The 17,273-nt window shown below is 43.5% G+C and overlaps 1 protein-coding gene across 3 annotated transcripts in view; it reads left to right on the forward strand.

The window, feature by feature from the left end:
- The window catches only part of PCSK5 (proprotein convertase subtilisin/kexin type 5), a 444,612-nt gene that overhangs the window by 242,809 nt on the left and 184,530 nt on the right, over positions 1-17,273 (forward strand). For all 3 annotated transcript variants that reach the window (XM_053907817.1, XM_019463577.2, XM_019463578.2), the window contains exon 11: positions 16,647-16,764. In XM_053907817.1, the coding sequence (XP_053763792.1) occupies positions 16,647-16,764 (118 nt within the window). The remainder of the gene's footprint in view (positions 1-16,646; positions 16,765-17,273) is intronic.

The following is a 17,273-nucleotide window of genomic DNA, read 5'->3' on the forward strand; positions in this document are numbered from 1 at the left end:
TAGAGCTATCAATGTCCTGTTGACTCTTGAGTCATTAATACAGTAGGAAAGCTGTGAGCATAAAATATTTTTTTTTTTTTGGCAATATGCAAAAGCTTGTACACTTAAGAGAGGATCGATGTCTCTTTTTGTGTAATTGCCTGATGAAAACTGATTTCACTGATTCTAGTCAGGCTGTAGTTGCCAAGGTATCTTCCGGACTCTTCCTTCAGCATATGGGTTTGGCTATTAATGGTAGCAAACCTTGATAGTTTGTGGTTACAGTTGATATTTTAGGCAAAGATAAACATCATCAACCCCTAAACCCGGTGATTGCAAAGGATGATCAACCAGGGCCACTGCTAATTTCAGGCCAAAAGTGTGTTATGACTCTAAAGTAATGAAATGGATTTCTATGTAGCGCCAATAATTGGGTTCTGAATCCAGTTGCAAAATAAGATAACCAAAAAGGATTTAAGCCAAGACCATCTTCTCAGAATAGACTCACACCTACAGACACATTCTTTTACAGAAGCTTTTAAAATTCGACATTTTCTTTTGGGAGGTTTTGTGTTTATTTAAAAAAACAACGACAACAACAACAACTCACTCAACAGAGTGGTTGAGAGCCTGGGTGCCAAAGTCAAACAGCTTGGGATTGATTCCTAGCTCGATAAACAAACACACGATATCTGGTAATGTAAGACACGTTCTTTGTTTGTTTGTTTGTTTGTTTATTTGTTTTGAAAGAGACAGAGACAGTGTGAGCAGGAGAGGGGCAGAGAGAGAGGAAGAGAGGGAATCCCAAGCAGGCACAGAGCCCGATGTGGGACATGAACTCACAAAACTGAGATCATGACCTGAGCCAAAACCGAGAGTGGGACGCTTAACCGACCGAGCCACCCAGATGCCCCAATACATACACATCCTTAATCAACATTATTGGAGTAAGTTTACATATGATAAAAAAAGCACCATTTTAATTGTACGAATGCAGGTACCCAGGTAACCGTCACCACAAGTGAGGATGGAACATTTCTGGCACCCCAAAATAGACTTTCATGTTCCTTTCTCTTCCCTTACCCCCTATGCAACTGATCTACTTCCTTTCACTATAGATTATATTGTCTCTTACAGACTTTTATATAAGTAGACTCATTGAAAAGTGGCTTCTTCCTCTCCAAATAGTATTTCTAAATTTCCTCTAAATCATTAGGTATATGAGGGGTCCGTCCCTTTTTATTGCTAAGTGATACTCCAGCATAGGGATATACCACAGTTGATTTACTCCTTCACTTTTTCATGGACGATTTTGTTGTTTCCAGTCTAGGGTTGTGAGTTAAGCTGGTATGAGTACTCATGGACGAGTCTTGGTGCGGGCAAACACAACTTTTTGGAACATTAGACAGTCAGAAAAAGCCTAATTGAAACAGAGACCCTGAGGAGTGGGTGAGCCACCCAGATGGCTAACCAGATGTGTCGAGCATCAGACACGGCCTGCTGCTTACACAGAGATTTGGTCAAGGAAGCGCGAGGGGCCGTGATGGCTGGCGTGTGTAGCAAAGGGGAAGGGGAAGGAACACCGTCATATACAGAGTCTGGCACGGCTCTTCATTCATAACATGCTACTCACCTTTAGTATTGAATTCACAAACAGTTAATATTCTGTTAAGATTTTGTACAATGAAAACTGAGCATGTATACGTACGGATGTGCATAGAGCCGTGGCCGTTGAAATTCAGTGTATAAAAAGGGCAGGTGTGGTGTGATCAGAAAAGTAATTTAAAAGAAACGGACACGGGGGTGCCTGGGTAACTCAGTCGGTTAAGCACCCAACTCTTGATTTCAGCTCAGGTCATGATCTCATGGCTTATGAGATCAAGGCCTGCGTCGGGCTCTGTGCTCACAGCTCAGAGCCTGCTTGCGATTCTCTCTCTCCTATCTCTCTGTCCCTCCCACCCCACCCCACCCCCACTCTCTCTCTCTTTCAAAATACATAAATAAACACTGGGGGGAAGAAAGGATTTAAGAGAAATTGGCAGAAAAGCTACTTGAATCCCACAGCTAGGGGTTCTCATTTCATTTGAAAACATTTTAGAGCCTCTGCAGTGATTTGAGAAATTAGTCGATAATAATAATGACTTTCTAGCGAGTCAATTCGAGTTGCTTATGTGATGTCAGAAAGAATTTTATTTCTTAAGCTGATGGTGTAAACCCACTGGCCCTATGATGTGTCCTACAAAATGACATGTATGTAAGAAACTGGCCAAAATGGATGTGAATTCCCTTGTGGTGATCATTTTATATTATCTTAGTATGCAATTACATATTCCTGACCTTAAGGGCTGTGACATTCAGGGAAATTTTTGATCGTCTCTTGGCTTCCTTCTAAATGAGGAGAGTTCTAGAGTTGAGATATATAATCATCTTTGCTAAATTCTTCTTCTTCTTTTTTTTTTTTTTTAAGAAGGGCAAGAAATGCTTTTTGAAATCACTCTTTAATAAACCCAGGGCAAAAGGTGTGAGGACAAGATTGCTCCTTGAAAAATGTCAGGCCAGAAATTGTGCTTCGAGAAGGCTTCACAAATTCTCTTTGACCAAAGTCTTTTTGCCGGTCATTATCATTCACCATGACCTTCAGAAAGCCACTCAGCTTCCAATATTTGAATTATTTTTCATATGCAGTTATAGTCTTTGTATTTCCCACGTGGCTTTGTAGAAATTTAAAGAAAGCAAGCGACCGTAATTCTGGGCTAGCCTCTTGAGTTGCTCTAAGACAAGTGCAGATTGTGTGACAGAAGCATTTATAGTTTATAAATGACTTTTTCTCTTTCTTAAGGTTTACATCAATATTTTTTTCTTCTTGTCCATGAAGCAAACTCAGAACTGTCTATAATTCTAGGAAACTGCATTCTTATTTGAACCCACCAGAGGCTACTGCTGTATGCTTTCTTAACGGACTGTGCAAGATGGTTTTGTCTGGAAATCATTTGCTGCTTTTCATGTTTTATCCTCAGAAGTATCCTCAGAGCCAGGACAGAAGATATGTGTTCTTTGTTCTAGGATTCGATGGTATACATCTTAGAACCCTAAAACCCCTGCTGAATCCCAGCCATGACTGACGAAGGAATGAGAGACAATAGCTAAAAACGCAAGAACTAGCCATGATTGTATGTTAGGGCTGCCGTAGTTGGTTGTGCAGGTTATTAACTGCACTAGGGAGCTAAACTGAGGGTTTGGGTGGAGCCCGAAACCCAGCCTGTGATCCACTTACTAAGCCATGCACCCCAGAGGGGGTTGAGGTCCACCTAGAGAAAGAGGGACCTTTCTCTAATTCACGGAGATCCCACATGCCAGCCCGGTTGCACTGAACTCTGTTGTCATTTCTCTCCGCTCTGTCAAAGGCATGACATCGTGTAAAAAATACCTATCCCGGGATGGTTTCGTTCACTTTAACCTTCACCTGTTGCTTCAACCTTGACATTCCCAAAACCTTCATTAGCAAACGAGGTCAGCGTTACTGGGGTCAAATAGAGTTTTCCAGCGTCTGTGAGGATTTCATCGCTGTCTTTCGTGCCAGCTCTCTGGACCAAGTTTGAAGTAATATCCTAGAATGTTAAGTGAGTGTGGGTGCTCATGAGTACAAATCGATTATTCTTTTCATAGCCTTTTTACGTTCTCTCATTTTTTTGTGACCCGAAATGATTGACGCTTCATGAATTCAAATGTATGATCATACATCTGGGGCCTGTAGAAGATTGAGATTTGGGGTAAAGAGTCCTTGTAAGTATTGGCCTATGCGGGATGCCTGAGCACAGACATAAAGCAGTGGTGAAAGGCTTTACTGGAAGCTTCTGTGGTGCTCATCAAGCTGTCCTGAGAAGGTACTCCCAACAGACCAGCGTTTCTACTGTCTGTGGAACAGAGCCTTAAATATGAAAGGAAGGGTCGCCTGGGTGGCCCTGTCGGTTACGCTTCTGATTTCAATTCAGGTCATGGTCTCACGGTGCGCGGGTTCGAGCCCCGCATGGGACTCGGGGCTGACAGCTCAGAGCCCGGAGCCTGCTTCGGATCCTATGTCGCCCTCTCTCTCTGCTTCTCCCCTGCGTATGCTCTCTTTCTCTGTCCCTCTCTGTCAAAAATAAGTAAACATTAAAAAAAAAAAAAAATTGAATTACGAAAGCAAACACGTGGTTTTGGTGCCCTGGAGAAACCCTGATTGGAATTTGGATGTGCCTACCTGTTTGGACTCAGACATCGGTATACCTGAGTGAGGTCACCCGTTCCGTGCCCTCGGTCGGGCACATAGGCCTCAACCTTATGTGCCACGCTGAGACACTGGTAAGGGGGTGCTGCTTCAGCTGTGAAAACCGGTTCAGGATCAATAAGAGATCCCAAATGGGGCAGCCTGGGTGACTCAGTCGGTTGAATGTCTGACTCTTGGTTTTGGCTCAGGTCATGATCTCATGGCTCGTAGGATCGAGCCCCACGTCAACTGTCAGCTGTCAGCACAGAGCCCGCTTGGGATTCTCTCTCTCTCCTTCTCTCTTTCTGCCCCTCCGTGCTTGTTTGCGTGCTCTGTCTCTCTCTCTCTCTCTCAAAATAAGTAAATAAACATTAAAAAGAGGGGGGAGGGGTCCCAAATGAACAAGAAGAACAAAAGGGCCTTCTGATGACTCTTTGTAAAGTACAGTTTTAGTAAAGATGGCTTAGCTCGTCCTTTTATTCCCTCCAGAGAGATCTTTCTTTATATTGGTGCCAGTGCCTACGACATAAACCAGACCCAAAGACTCAAAAGGAACGCCTGAAAATTAATCCCGCCCCAGTTCTACGCTTAACTTCCTAAGACGGCTGCATCCAGCAACGTAGAGTTACAAGCCAGGCGACCGCTTTGCAGAATCCATCTGGATACATCCTCTCTGAAATAAATAGATCCAGACTTTTTTTTTTTTTTTCCCCCCTTAAAAATCTCCATTCAGGCTTTTGACACATGTTCACATCTTGCTAGCCTCAGGCGTTTCAAAGCAATTAAGCTTCTATCACACATCCCAATAATGGCTGCAACAGGCTTCATTTTATGGTGTTGCACCAGAAGCCGCAGTACGCCCTGAAGTTTCCAGAGTCATCTCTGAAAGGGCCAAAAGACAAGGGCGTTGTGATCGCTGCTGGATGTTAACAAACAGGAAGTTGTTCTTTGCCGCTCAACACCATTCTTCCACCTATACGTGCCTGCTTAGCTCTAATTAAAAAAAAAAAAAAAAATGGACCGGGCTTGAATATAAAATAAAGGATCTTTTCCATATTAATAATGTCTCCACCTTCAGAGAAAATCCCTGATGGAAATGACTGAAGAAGGTCAATCTCAGCAAGAACAGGGGGAAGGGTTATGGTCCAGATGCTAGCTTTCCGTCCATGCCCCGCATACGTCTTTTTCTCCACACGATATTTTAATGAGCTTTGAAGAAGAGAGCCGTTTTTATGCAGCTAATTTGCAAAAGGCAAAGGGCAGAAAAATGGTCCAGGGTCCATTTAGGGTATATAGATGAATTTTTGAAATATTTCCGCCCCCTTTTGCCACCTTGTTATTCTGAGGATGATGACTGATGTGAGGAAGTAGTTGAAATAAATACTGTGTGTGTTGTAGGTGACAGTAATCAATGGATACGTACATGATGCGGAGGGATTCTGAACAGTTAGGATTGAGTCCCCGTGACTTTGGACAAGTTCTTTTCATGTGTACGTGCCTTATTTTTGTCAGCTGTAAAATACGAATATTACTCTTGTGCCAATAGGACTGTTGTAAAGATTTCATTAGCTAATACAGAGTAACGTGTGTATGTAAAATACTATTTTTGCCTCCCATATAAAATTTCTTCTGGGCATCTTATTTTGGGAAGCATGCCCTGCCACATTTAATGCACTTCAACCATAGAGTCAGTAAGATTAGATAAAACAGATAGATTCAAATGCATTAAACAGATCCTACAATGCATTTCCTATTTTTCAGCATTGTAATTGAGTTTGATTTTGTGTCTCAACTCAGTCAAACCCTGATTTTGTCCTAACGGCGATTAGACTTCAACTCCCTGAGTAATGTGTATCCAAAGAAGAAAATCTCTGGACCAACCTGGTGCTTGATCAGTGAGGGGTATCTATAGGTTAATTAGGAGAATTTCTCCTCCTGAAATATGTTTTTAATGTTTATTTATTTGTGTTGAGAGAGAGAGAGGGAGAGCATGATCAACAGTGCAGAGCCCGATGCGGGGCTCAGACTCACGAACTGTGAGATCATGACCTCAACTGTTTCATCAAGAGCCAGACGCTTAACCAACGGAGCCACCCAAGCAGCCCTTCCTGAAATATCTTTAAAAGGAAAGCAAAAATGTGGGTGCTACTCCATATGAAAATAGTTAGCATCTTACCGTAATGTGTGGTATAGCGACCTTTCGTTTCTTATGTCATTGGCATGAGGGAAGGGATTTAGGAATCCTGCCTCCAGAGACTCAGGCCCCAGGTTGGCAATAGTAGCCTAATTAGCCAGGCTTTATCAATTGGGGTTCCAGGAGAGATGCAGCCCTATTTCCCTCAGGAAGTGGCTCTCAAGGTGGGATCCCTGGACCGACCATATCAGCATTTGTTAGGAAGGAAATGCTGGGCCTTAATTTCTTAGGTGTTTTGTTTTGTTTTGTTTTGTTTTTAATTTAAGTATAGTTGACACACAGTATGACGTAGTTTCAGGTATACAGCTTCTCTCTACGTTCACCGCAAGCGTATCTGTCACCATACAGGATAACAGCATCACTGACTGTATTCCCTACACGGTGCCCTTTGTTCCTGTGACTGGTTCCATAACCGGAAGCCCGTACCTCCCAGCCCCCTTCACCCACTTTGCTCATCCCTCCCCCCTCTCCGTCCCTCTGTTAGCCATCAGTTCTGATTCTACGTTTCGTTTGTTCATACGTTTGTTTTTTTAGATTCTACGTGTGAGTGAAACCAAATCATATTTGTCTTTCCCAGTCTGATTTGTTTCACATAGCATAATACCCACTAGGTCCATCCGTGTTGTCACAAATGGCAAGATCTTACCTTTTTTATGGCTGTGTAATATTTGTGTGTGTGTGTGTGTGTGTGTGTGTGTGTGTGTGTGTGTGTGTTCTTTATCCATTCATTTACGGATGGACACTTAGGTTGCTCCCATATCTTAGCTATTGTAAATAATGCTGCAGTAAGCATAGGGATGCATATATCTTTTCGAATTAGTGTTTTCGTTTTCTCTGGGTAAATCCACGCTAGTGGAATGACTGCATCAGGTGTTATTTCTATTTTTTAGTTTTTTTAGGTACCTCCATACTGTTTTCCACGGTCGCTGCACCAATTTAAAGTCCCACCAGTAGTGCACAGGGGTTCCTTTTGCTCCACATCCTCGCCAACACTTGTTATTTCTTGTCTTTTTTATTTTAGCCCCTCTGACAGGTGTAAAGCGATATCTCATTGTGGTTTTGGTTTGCATTTCCCTGATGATGCACGATGTTAAGCATCTTTCCGTGTGTCTGTGGGCCATCTGGACGTCTTCTTTGGAAAAATGTCTATTCAGATCCCCTGTTCGTTTTTTAATCAGATTGTTTGGGTGTTTTGGGCGTTGAGTTGTGTACATTCTCGATATTGGGACTTCCTTTAAAAACCACTGGTCAGTGAGACCGAACAGGTGTGCTTTCACGAGTCCTCTGGGTGATTCTGACGCTCATAACAAGTCCGGAAACCACTGACCCACGTCCTCCGCTGCCTGTAGTGACTTAACTTCTTTCCTGTGCATTTAAGTGATGCTAACCAAGTACCGTCCTTAGAAGAAATGAACAGATAAAGTCTCAAATCATTTCTTTTTCTGTAGTTTGGACAGGGAATCCCAAATCTGAAAGGTGCCCTCAAAACATCTCATCCCTTAAAAAATGATAATTAAAATTAAAATTAAAAAAAAAATCTCATCCCTTGTCAGTCGCTTGGCCCTTTGCACCCCACTACACTCGTTCTCCTTTCTGTCAGCTGGACCATGACCCTCTGTTTTCAAACTCTGTATCCCCCTGCCGTGGAGGGGAAAAAAAGTTTCCATTGCCCCTGTTGCCTTAGTCGGAGCCTCCCTTATACAACTAAAAATTGCCAGCAAGTCTGAATTAGCTGCTTCCCCTTCCTTACTGTTCAGCCCCTCTGTAATTCTCTGCAATCTTGTTTCCACTTACACCTTTGAAGTGAAATTACTCTGTGAGACTTTCAACCACCTCCTGCTTGCCAAATCAGAAGCCTCTTGTTTTTCTGTAAGATTTCGTGCTTTTGATTTACCCAGTCCACATCTGTCTTTCCTTGCCTTTTGTGATGAAAAAATAGAGCCCATGTTCTCTGACACTTTAGGGATTCCTTTTTCTCCCTTCCTCCGCCTTAGCCAGTCCCTAAAGTGTGTTGCTTAGAGAGTTCTGGAGGGAGCGCTCACCCACTGCCCACCTCCCTGCCTCCTTCCCTCTCACCGCCTTGCAGTCCCTCAGCTTTCTTCCCTGCATCTCTGCCTTTCTTTCAATTACGCGTATAGCCTCCTTGTGATTTTTCAGTCCTGCGTCTTCGATGTTGTCTGCATCCATCACCAACCTTGAGCCTCTGCACAGGGCTCCCCCTGATGTCATGTCAAACTCAGAACTCTCCAAACAGAATCTGTCAATCATATTTTACAAAACCTCTGTCATCGGGGTGGGGGGGGGGGTAGACTTCTCAAGATGCCCCTGTTCACTGGCTCTTCCTTCTCCCTCTCCTCAGTCTCCCACGTTGTGTGTTCCATTGCCCCTCCTTGTCTGACCTCTCACCTCATTCACCACGTCCATAACCTGGCTTATGATGCCTCATGCCTACACCATTTAAATAACCAGTTCCCTGCTTTCTTCCTTCTACCTTCGTATATCCTTTATACCAATACCAGATCACTCCGAGACTATCAATTAAATTATGTCATTTCCTTGATCACTGGCCACTCACTGCCTGAGGATGAAATCCATCCATGGGATTCCAGGCCCACACGGCTTTCTTGAGGAAGCCACCGTTCCAAATATCCTGGTCTCATGACCTAGCCCCAGCTACACCTCCACGAATTCAAATCTTACTCAAGGGTTTAACAACCATCTCAGGTCTTTTTCTTCTAAGAGAATACACAGTTCTCATTAACGGCCTGTGAGGGTTTGTAGAAATTTCCTTATTATTGTCCCTTAAGCGTAAAAATGATTTGAGTTTTATGTAAATGGAAAGGAAAGTTCATGAGAAGGCACACATAGCACTTGACACTTAGAAGGGTGTTAGCTTTCTTCCCAATGAGATGGTGACATTCCCAGCTCCAAGGCATAATTTCTTCTTTGTGGTCACTCTGCGTGTTTCGCAACCATCATATCAAGTGTGAGTAATGGCTCCCTATCAAGGGAGCCATGGATGAAATCACCACGTTACCCACTACATGTGAAAACACACGCACTGGAAACAAACATCAACCAGAATTTTCTGTTTGTTTCTCTTATGAGAATTTAAGGACAAAGCAAACATAAAGGAAAATTCGATGAAGAGTTGCCTAAACACGGTGTGTAAATGATTCACAAATAAGAATTTTGCCTGCTGGTTCATCAAGATCCCAGCCTTGGTAATTGTTTGCTTGAGTTACACATCAAGATCTAGGCTGGAGAGCTGGTATATGGTCAGTCTGATCTTCAGTTAACTTTTATCCAAAGACCCTGGTAGTACCTCTTTGATCTTGTGTTCATCTCCGTCCAAACAATCTTTAGCTTCCTAAAAACAAGCGTAACTCTCCCCAGGCTGATAAAATGTTTTCCTACCTCCATTCAAGAAATGCTAGTCAATTACCTTAAGCGAATTACTTGCTTATTATAACCATGTTGGAAGCAAATAACAAAGGGACGACCAGAGAAAAGAAAATAATTTGACGTTTTTCCCTCTTTTCCTAAAATAGAGGCCCCTGAGAGAAGGCTGGCATATCTCCTTCTCTTAACTCTGTAAATAAAAAAAGACTCCTAATAAATACGTATTTTTACATATGCATACGTAATAAATTGTGGATATATACAGCCATATGAAATGAGGTACGTTGTACATGGAGAAGAGCTCAGCGGTGTGTTCCCAAACGCTTCTTGCCTCGTCTGTGTCATGATGAGCCTGTCAGACTACCCGCAGCTGCTGACCAAACCCATCCCGAGGGGGGGCTTTGCTTTGCCCAGACCCTGCAGACAGCCAGGTACCAGTGTCAGGAACTTTGCACAGGCACGTCCTCAGTAGCACCGGTGATGGCTGGCATGTTTGGATCTGGCCGGAGCTGTTAGTAGAGCCTGAGGTTTTAGGAAGAGCGAGGGGAAAGTAAAAACAACCCGTGCAGAGTAAGGCAGGCGTTGGCTCCGTTTTCCTGCCCCCAGGGGAGTCTGTGTTTTTGCACCAGGCGACAGAAGACAGCACTGTGACTGTTGTTCTGATTTTCTAAGAAGCTTATGTGCCTTTCACGCTAAAATCTAAAAGGGCACCCAGGCAAGGGATTGATGTCAGAGAAGGGGATTAAGGAAAGGGAAGAGAGGGGTAATTCTGGAAGCGCCCTCCTCCCAGCCTTCCAGAGATGTCTAGGTGTAGCAATGCTGACCTAGGAGGCCTGGGAAGAATTACTTTCCACTTTTTCGTCCTTATGAATCTTACATTTTGTTTTCCTATTTCGCTATTTATTTTTACTCGAAAAGGGCAGTACACGGCGAGCCTAAGGAAAGCGGCACGGGCCCTCTCCGATTTCACCCCCTCCTCCTCTTCCACACGTTTGGCTCCGTGTGGCGGTGGCACTGGGGTGGAGGGCTGGGGTAGCGGGAGGCGCAGGGTCCCCGGTGGGAGCAGGTGGTTCAGGACATTGAGGATCAAAGGACCCAAAGGTGTGAGGCCTCCTAACGGCTGCGAGGCCTCTTTGATCTTGGGTCGGAGTCTCTCCCCACTCAAGACAGGAATTTGCATAACTACCTTTTAGTCTGGCGGTGTACTCACAGGTAGACGAAAATAGCAACAGGCTGATTGGTGGCCGAGGACGCCCCGCAATCGCGGTTGGACTCAGCTCTCCGGCCGCCTGTCCTCACCCCCTTGTTTCCTGCCGTGTTTACCACTAATGCCCATCCCCTCCCCACCGCTCACCCCACACGCCGCCCACTCGAGGGCTGCTGGTTTCCTCTTTGCCCCCAGTGAACCACATGCAGACCTGGTGATTATTTAACCAGGAGGCTGCGTCCCAGCCTCCGTGAGTTCGAGCCCCGCGTCAGGCTCTGGGCTGATGGCTCGGAGCCTGGAGCCTGTTTCCGATTCTGTGTCTCCCTCTCTCTCTGCCCCTCCCCCGTTCATGCTCTGTCTCTCTCTGTCCCAAAAATAAATAAAAAATGTTGAAAAAAAAAAATTTAAAAAAAAAAAAAAAAAAAGAGTGCTTTACTAATAGTCACTTTAGAATCATCATGGACGGGGACACCTGGGTGGCTCAGTCGGTTAAGTGTCTGACTTCGGCTCAGGTCATGATCTCAACGGTTTGTGGGATCGAGCCCCGCATAGGGTTCTGTGCTGACAGCTCAGAGCCCGGAGCCTGCTTTGCATTCTGTGTCTCCCTCTCTCTCTGCTCCTCCCCTGCTCACGCTCTGTCTCTTTCTGTCTCTCAAAGGGGAATAAACGTTAAAAAATTTAAAAAAAAAATCGTGAACTTAAACTGACTTCCCATTGAGTGCGATGTCAAAAAGGAGGAGAAGGAGAAGAGAAAGGAAAAGATTTAAAATAGCTGGCTCCAGAGCACGTGGGTGACTCAGCTCATGATCTCATGGTTCATGAGTTCGAGCCCTGCCTCAGGCTCTCTGCTATCAGCACAGACCCCACTTTGAATCCTCTGTCCCATTCTCTGTCTGCTCTTCCCAGACTTGCATGGGCACAGGTGCACCCTTTCTGTCTCTCAAAAATAAACGTTTAAAAATAAATTAAATTAAAACATCAAATAAAGTAAAATAAAACAAAATAAAATAAAGTAAAATAAAATGAAATAAAATAAAATAAAATAGCTGGCTCCAGCAAGGGCACTGTGCTAAAAGAGAGAACAGGATACCACATTTCCCTGCTTACAGCTTCCTATGCTCAGGAACTTCTAAATTATTATTTTTTTTTTTCCTGCCGAGCTGTCTAGCTTTTCTCTAGAATTGAGTTTGCAAGCCCTCCTAGCTAGAATGTTGCTTAAGTTGACCGTATCCGTTCCCAACCACGCAGTCATTTACTTACGTGCTGAACGATTAGCTTCCTTCAGCACTTCTGGTCTCATCAGAAAATGGAAATACACCTGCTGGAGAACATTTATCTATTTTCCCGGTCCAAGCAGAGAAGCCTTCAGACGACTCGGAATAAAAGCCGGCTGTGCTTCTGGCACAAGACAGTTCCACTCTTCTCAGCTTTATCTGCGTGAGCAGTCGTGCAGCCACACGAGGCAAATATAGTTATTCAAGTATTTCCACTTCCCTTTCTTAAGCTTGCCCGGCATCATTCTACTTTGTGACACCTGCCTCAATCACTTTGCCTCAAGATCTTTAATTACTCTGTAAACATGCTTTGGTCCCTTGATACCTGTCTAACTATTGATTTTTTCGATCTTAATTAACGGTCGAACTATTAATTGAAAGCTTGCTGCCCACACTCCTAGAAATGAAAAATTTCTGTTTGAACTGCTTAGATTCCGCCTCATACCATTATAGTATCTAACTTCATAGATTTCTTCCTTTTGCACACGGCTTGCACTCAGAGGGTTGTACTTGACCCTCATAGAGTTATTTTTAGGCTCGGGTCTTGCTCTGAGCCTGGCACGAGAAATGTGCATAAATAAAACTTATTTAGGTAGGGATGGCCGTGGCACAGTTAGCTGTTTGCATGAGATGTGCGCTACAATCATAATTTTTTAGAGTGAATATTGGCTCTATGCGTGAATAAATCGGGGATGTTGAAGACTTCGCAGAAGTCTGTAATGAAAAGAAGAGACTCTGTCATTCCTCTTGAAATTCTCACGTAAACACTTTATGCCATTTGGAGAATTTAATGAAATGCGTCCTATCAGTTGCATTCATTTACTTCCCAGATATGTACAGACGCTCTCCTGTAACCACTAGAGAGTAGTGGTACTTCCTATCGCCCATCTTGGTAACAGCGTGATGGACAAGACGACTTGACCCAGACAGTCACCAAAAGAAAGACTCGTTTCTGAATTTAGAGTTATTTTAGACTATGCAAACTTTGTATTTTATTTTAAAAACAGATACGTTATATGTCAATTATAACTACGTCTTTAAAAGAATATTAATGCTTCCAAATCACATAGCCGCCATTTCCCTGTTGACATCCTGTTTCAAAAGAGTTTATGTGCCTAACACATTCATTGTGTAATTATTTTCTCGTTAGTATTTACCCAAAACCAAACACATAACTGCCAATCAGAATACACGTTGTTCTACTCCTGAAATCGTTGTCGTACTCCATGCTAACTAATTTGGATGTAACTTAAAAAAATGAAATTAAAAAAAGAAAAGAATACATGGAGGTGATATATTGCCAATGGCACCACCCCCCATGAGAAGATACAAGTGTATTTTCTCTTTTTCTTAGGCTGTGTGTCATGATTGTGGACAAATACACAGTTTCCACTATGTTCAAATACTAAGAATCTCCATTACTGACTTAATGGTCTTTACCGATCTAATGTAATTTCTTCATTTATTAATATCATATTAATACACATATACCTCAATCTACAGTGTTTTTTCCCATTGACCTGCCAGTTTGGAGTTTACCTGGAACTAGCCAGCCTCTTTTCTGAACATCTGCTTTGAGTGTTGCATGAATGGACATTGTCTCTGGCGGGTAGGAACTGACTGAGAAAAAGGAAACCAACGTAGGGCCTTCATGAAGACTCGAGGTGCTTTTCTACTCGACTCAAGTGCCTGTTGTTAGGTTGACGGTTATTGGGATGGGGGTGGGGCAGCAACAAGAGCGGCTGAGCTGGAGTCCAGTCAGCCCTAGTCTTGCCCTCCCCGACTTCCTTCCCCCCTCTTCTCCTGCCTCCACCCACTAACCAAATCGTTCGTCTTATGTCCCTAAACAGAGATAAAATGATAAGTTGTGCTGGTTGAAAACCAACTGACACGAGTATAGGGATATTTGGGTACCATGCAGAGTTAGAGAGCCTGGCGTAATGTAGCATATATGGCAATAATTTCAATTCCTCTAGGGAAAAAAAAAAAAACCTTACAATGTTGGTGGGGCACCGGCGGGGGGCTCAGTTGGTTGAGCGTCTGACTCTTGATTTCGGCTCAGGTCACGGTACCAGGGTCGTGGGATTGGACCCCGCGTTGGACTCCATGCTGAGCATGGAGCACATTCTAGATTCTCTCTTTCTCCCTCTCTCTCTCCCTCTCTCTCTCTCCCTCTTTCCCTCTTTCTCTCTCTCTCTCTCTCTCTTCCTCCCTCCCTCTCTCTGCCCCTCTCCCCCATTCGCCCTGCCTCTCTCTCTGAAAAGTAAAAAAATAAAAGAGTGTTAATGCTGATGATACAGACCATTGCCCGTATCGATGGTGAAGTGATAAGTGATAACCTGGGATTCACATGAACTTGAATAAGAAGATCGCTATGACTTGGTTTGCTTAAGCCCAAACTTGACATTTTTCCTGTAACACGTGGATCGCTCTTGCGTCTTTTTTTAACTAAGGACGTGAAATCACCTCGCGTCGTGTTGTGTAACTAAAACTAAATATACAGAGTTGTTGATACATTCCTGTTAATATACAGTTACCAATGTGTGATGAGGTTACTGATGAGTTTTGCTGTCTTCATTCTTTTCCGGAGGTATTTACAAGTGTTTGCAATGGACATGCATTTCTTTTCAGTCAAGGAAAAATCACAATAGATGTTGCAAAAGTCTGTGTATAAGAATCCTACATATATCCTTGCTATGCCTAAATAGGCTTATTCAGTTTTATTCAGTATGTCCTGTCTGAGGACCTGGTATTTAATAATGAGCCCTTACATTTGTGCAGGTCTTGACAAAGATGTTCTCACATGGGACACATAACATGACCTCATCAACTTAGTGACGGGGACGGGAGAGACAATAATATCCCCAAACATGGAAATTGTGGGTTATTTTAGCTGGTTTGCCAGGAATTATGTAATTAGCAAATAGCAAAAATAGAGCAGTATTTCTGAATCCTCACGCAATTTCCCCTTTTGATAGGCAATCATTTCTTCCCCCCCCCCCCCCCGTATGTGCAAAGCTCTGCTAAAAACACGAATCACGTGAAGAAATCTAAGTCCTCGTTCCTGCCATCAAGCAGTTTATAATGTAGTTGGGCAAAGACATGTGCTGATGGAATTAGTGATTCAATTAATGGCCCGTAATTAAAAAGTGCAGTGTGAGTAATATAGTGCCTGGCATATAGAAGACACTCAAATGCTGGATGGATGCATGAACGCATGGATGTGTGGGCGGATGGCTGGATGGCTAGATGGGCAGAAGACGGACTGGCAAATTTATTAGAATTACAGGACTAGAAAAGAGAAAAGTGCATGACAGATGGCTGAGTTTCAGTAAATGTCTCCTGACTTTTATTGGTCAGAGGATATTTCAAGAAGGAGAAGACAGACGAGCTAGGCCTTCCAGAACTCAGGAGTAGAACGTGAGTCTGCAGAGTGGAGGGGGGTGGGGGGGGGAGGACTCCAGGCCAGGGTCTCAGCATGAGTAAAAGCAGCGAGGCAGAAAGAGCAAGACAGGACTGGGAACTGTAAAGAAATGAGCTCTCTAAAGCCAAAGTTTTAGGGAGAAGCTTGTTTTGCAAGTAGCGTGGGACTATATCATAGAACATCTTGGATTTCAAGCGGAGATATTTAAATGATCAAGAAGCACGGGCAGCTCTAGACATTTTCACGCAAAATAATGTTGTAAAGAAAATGTTTTAGGCAACAAATCTGGTAGAACTAGGACACTCTGTTCAATGTAAAGATATGAGACAGTTTAATACAGGATGGAGATTTTAAGTATTCGCTGGGATTTTCCAGTATTTTTTAAAAAGGACTACACATGTAGATATGGCTGCTAGCATTATGAAAATATCCCTGTGTGTAATGAAACTTCTGAGACAGTTATGTCAATTTCAGATTTAGATCAATAGGCATTCTTACCGAGAACCAAACGATTACAACATTCAAAGAAGCTGGCATAAAAGTCTGGAGGCCTCCAAATAGTTCATGCATAAAGTTTAATCAATTTTTCATATGGTAGAGGAAAGGTAATAATTTTTGTCTTCTGAAATATTCAGCCTCACTTGTAGAGATGTCAGAAAATTGGTATTTCTTGCATGTAAGTTCTTGTCGCGCCAGGAGAGTTTGTAATGGATGCATACTATTCAGTGAGCACGTATTGGGTTTGTTGCGTTTGGTCATTTGTTTTGTTTCATTTGGCTTTTAAGTCGTTGCTGGGAACAAAGCCGGGGTCCCCGGGGGGATGGGTCCGGGTCCTCTGCTGAGTGAAACCCTAGCAGAGCGTATATGGCGTCGGTTTATCCTAACTTCCGTGAAGCTGACCAGCCTCTTGCCTTCCATAGTGAGCCATCTCTATGGATTTGGACTGATGGACGCGGAAGCCATGGTGATGGAAGCCGAGAAGTGGACCACTGTTCCCCAGCAGCACGTGTGTGTGGAGAGCACGGACCGACAAATCAAGTAATGTTCGCGGCAAGCAGACAGCATGTCACTGCCCGAAAGAGATCGGGCCAGCTCAAGTGCGCAGGAAGCCCTTTGTTGTATATGAGAGCCAGACGCTTGTGTAGTTTTGGGGGGTTTCTTCCTAATGTAATGAGAAAAGTCTCATAGAACGTCTAGGATGCTAAGCTCTTAAATCCACTCAATAGAATCCAAGGAGCCTCATGGGCACCTCTTATCAGGGGATTTGGAGGGCATTATAGATGGGCATTCTTAAGGTTGCTCCTCAGCCAGAATTTCCATTTAACGGTACAAGTATTCTCCGTAAGTCAATGTACTCCAAACAAACTAATCCTTCTATTCCAGAAGCGTCACTGCAGAACATATAATTACAAAGTATACTTTCAACCTATTATATAAAAATAACAACACGTTGAAAATAAAACAGAAAATAGGAAGTAGGGGGCATGTTTTTCCTGTGGCTCAGTGACAGTCTCAGAGAGTGACGTTCAAGCTTTGACCATGAAGGG

Source organism: Panthera pardus, unplaced genomic scaffold (assembly GCF_024362965.1).
Source record: "Panthera pardus isolate Hobbes unplaced genomic scaffold, ASM2436296v1 HiC_scaffold_20, whole genome shotgun sequence".
NCBI lineage: Eukaryota > Metazoa > Chordata > Mammalia > Carnivora > Felidae > Panthera > Panthera pardus.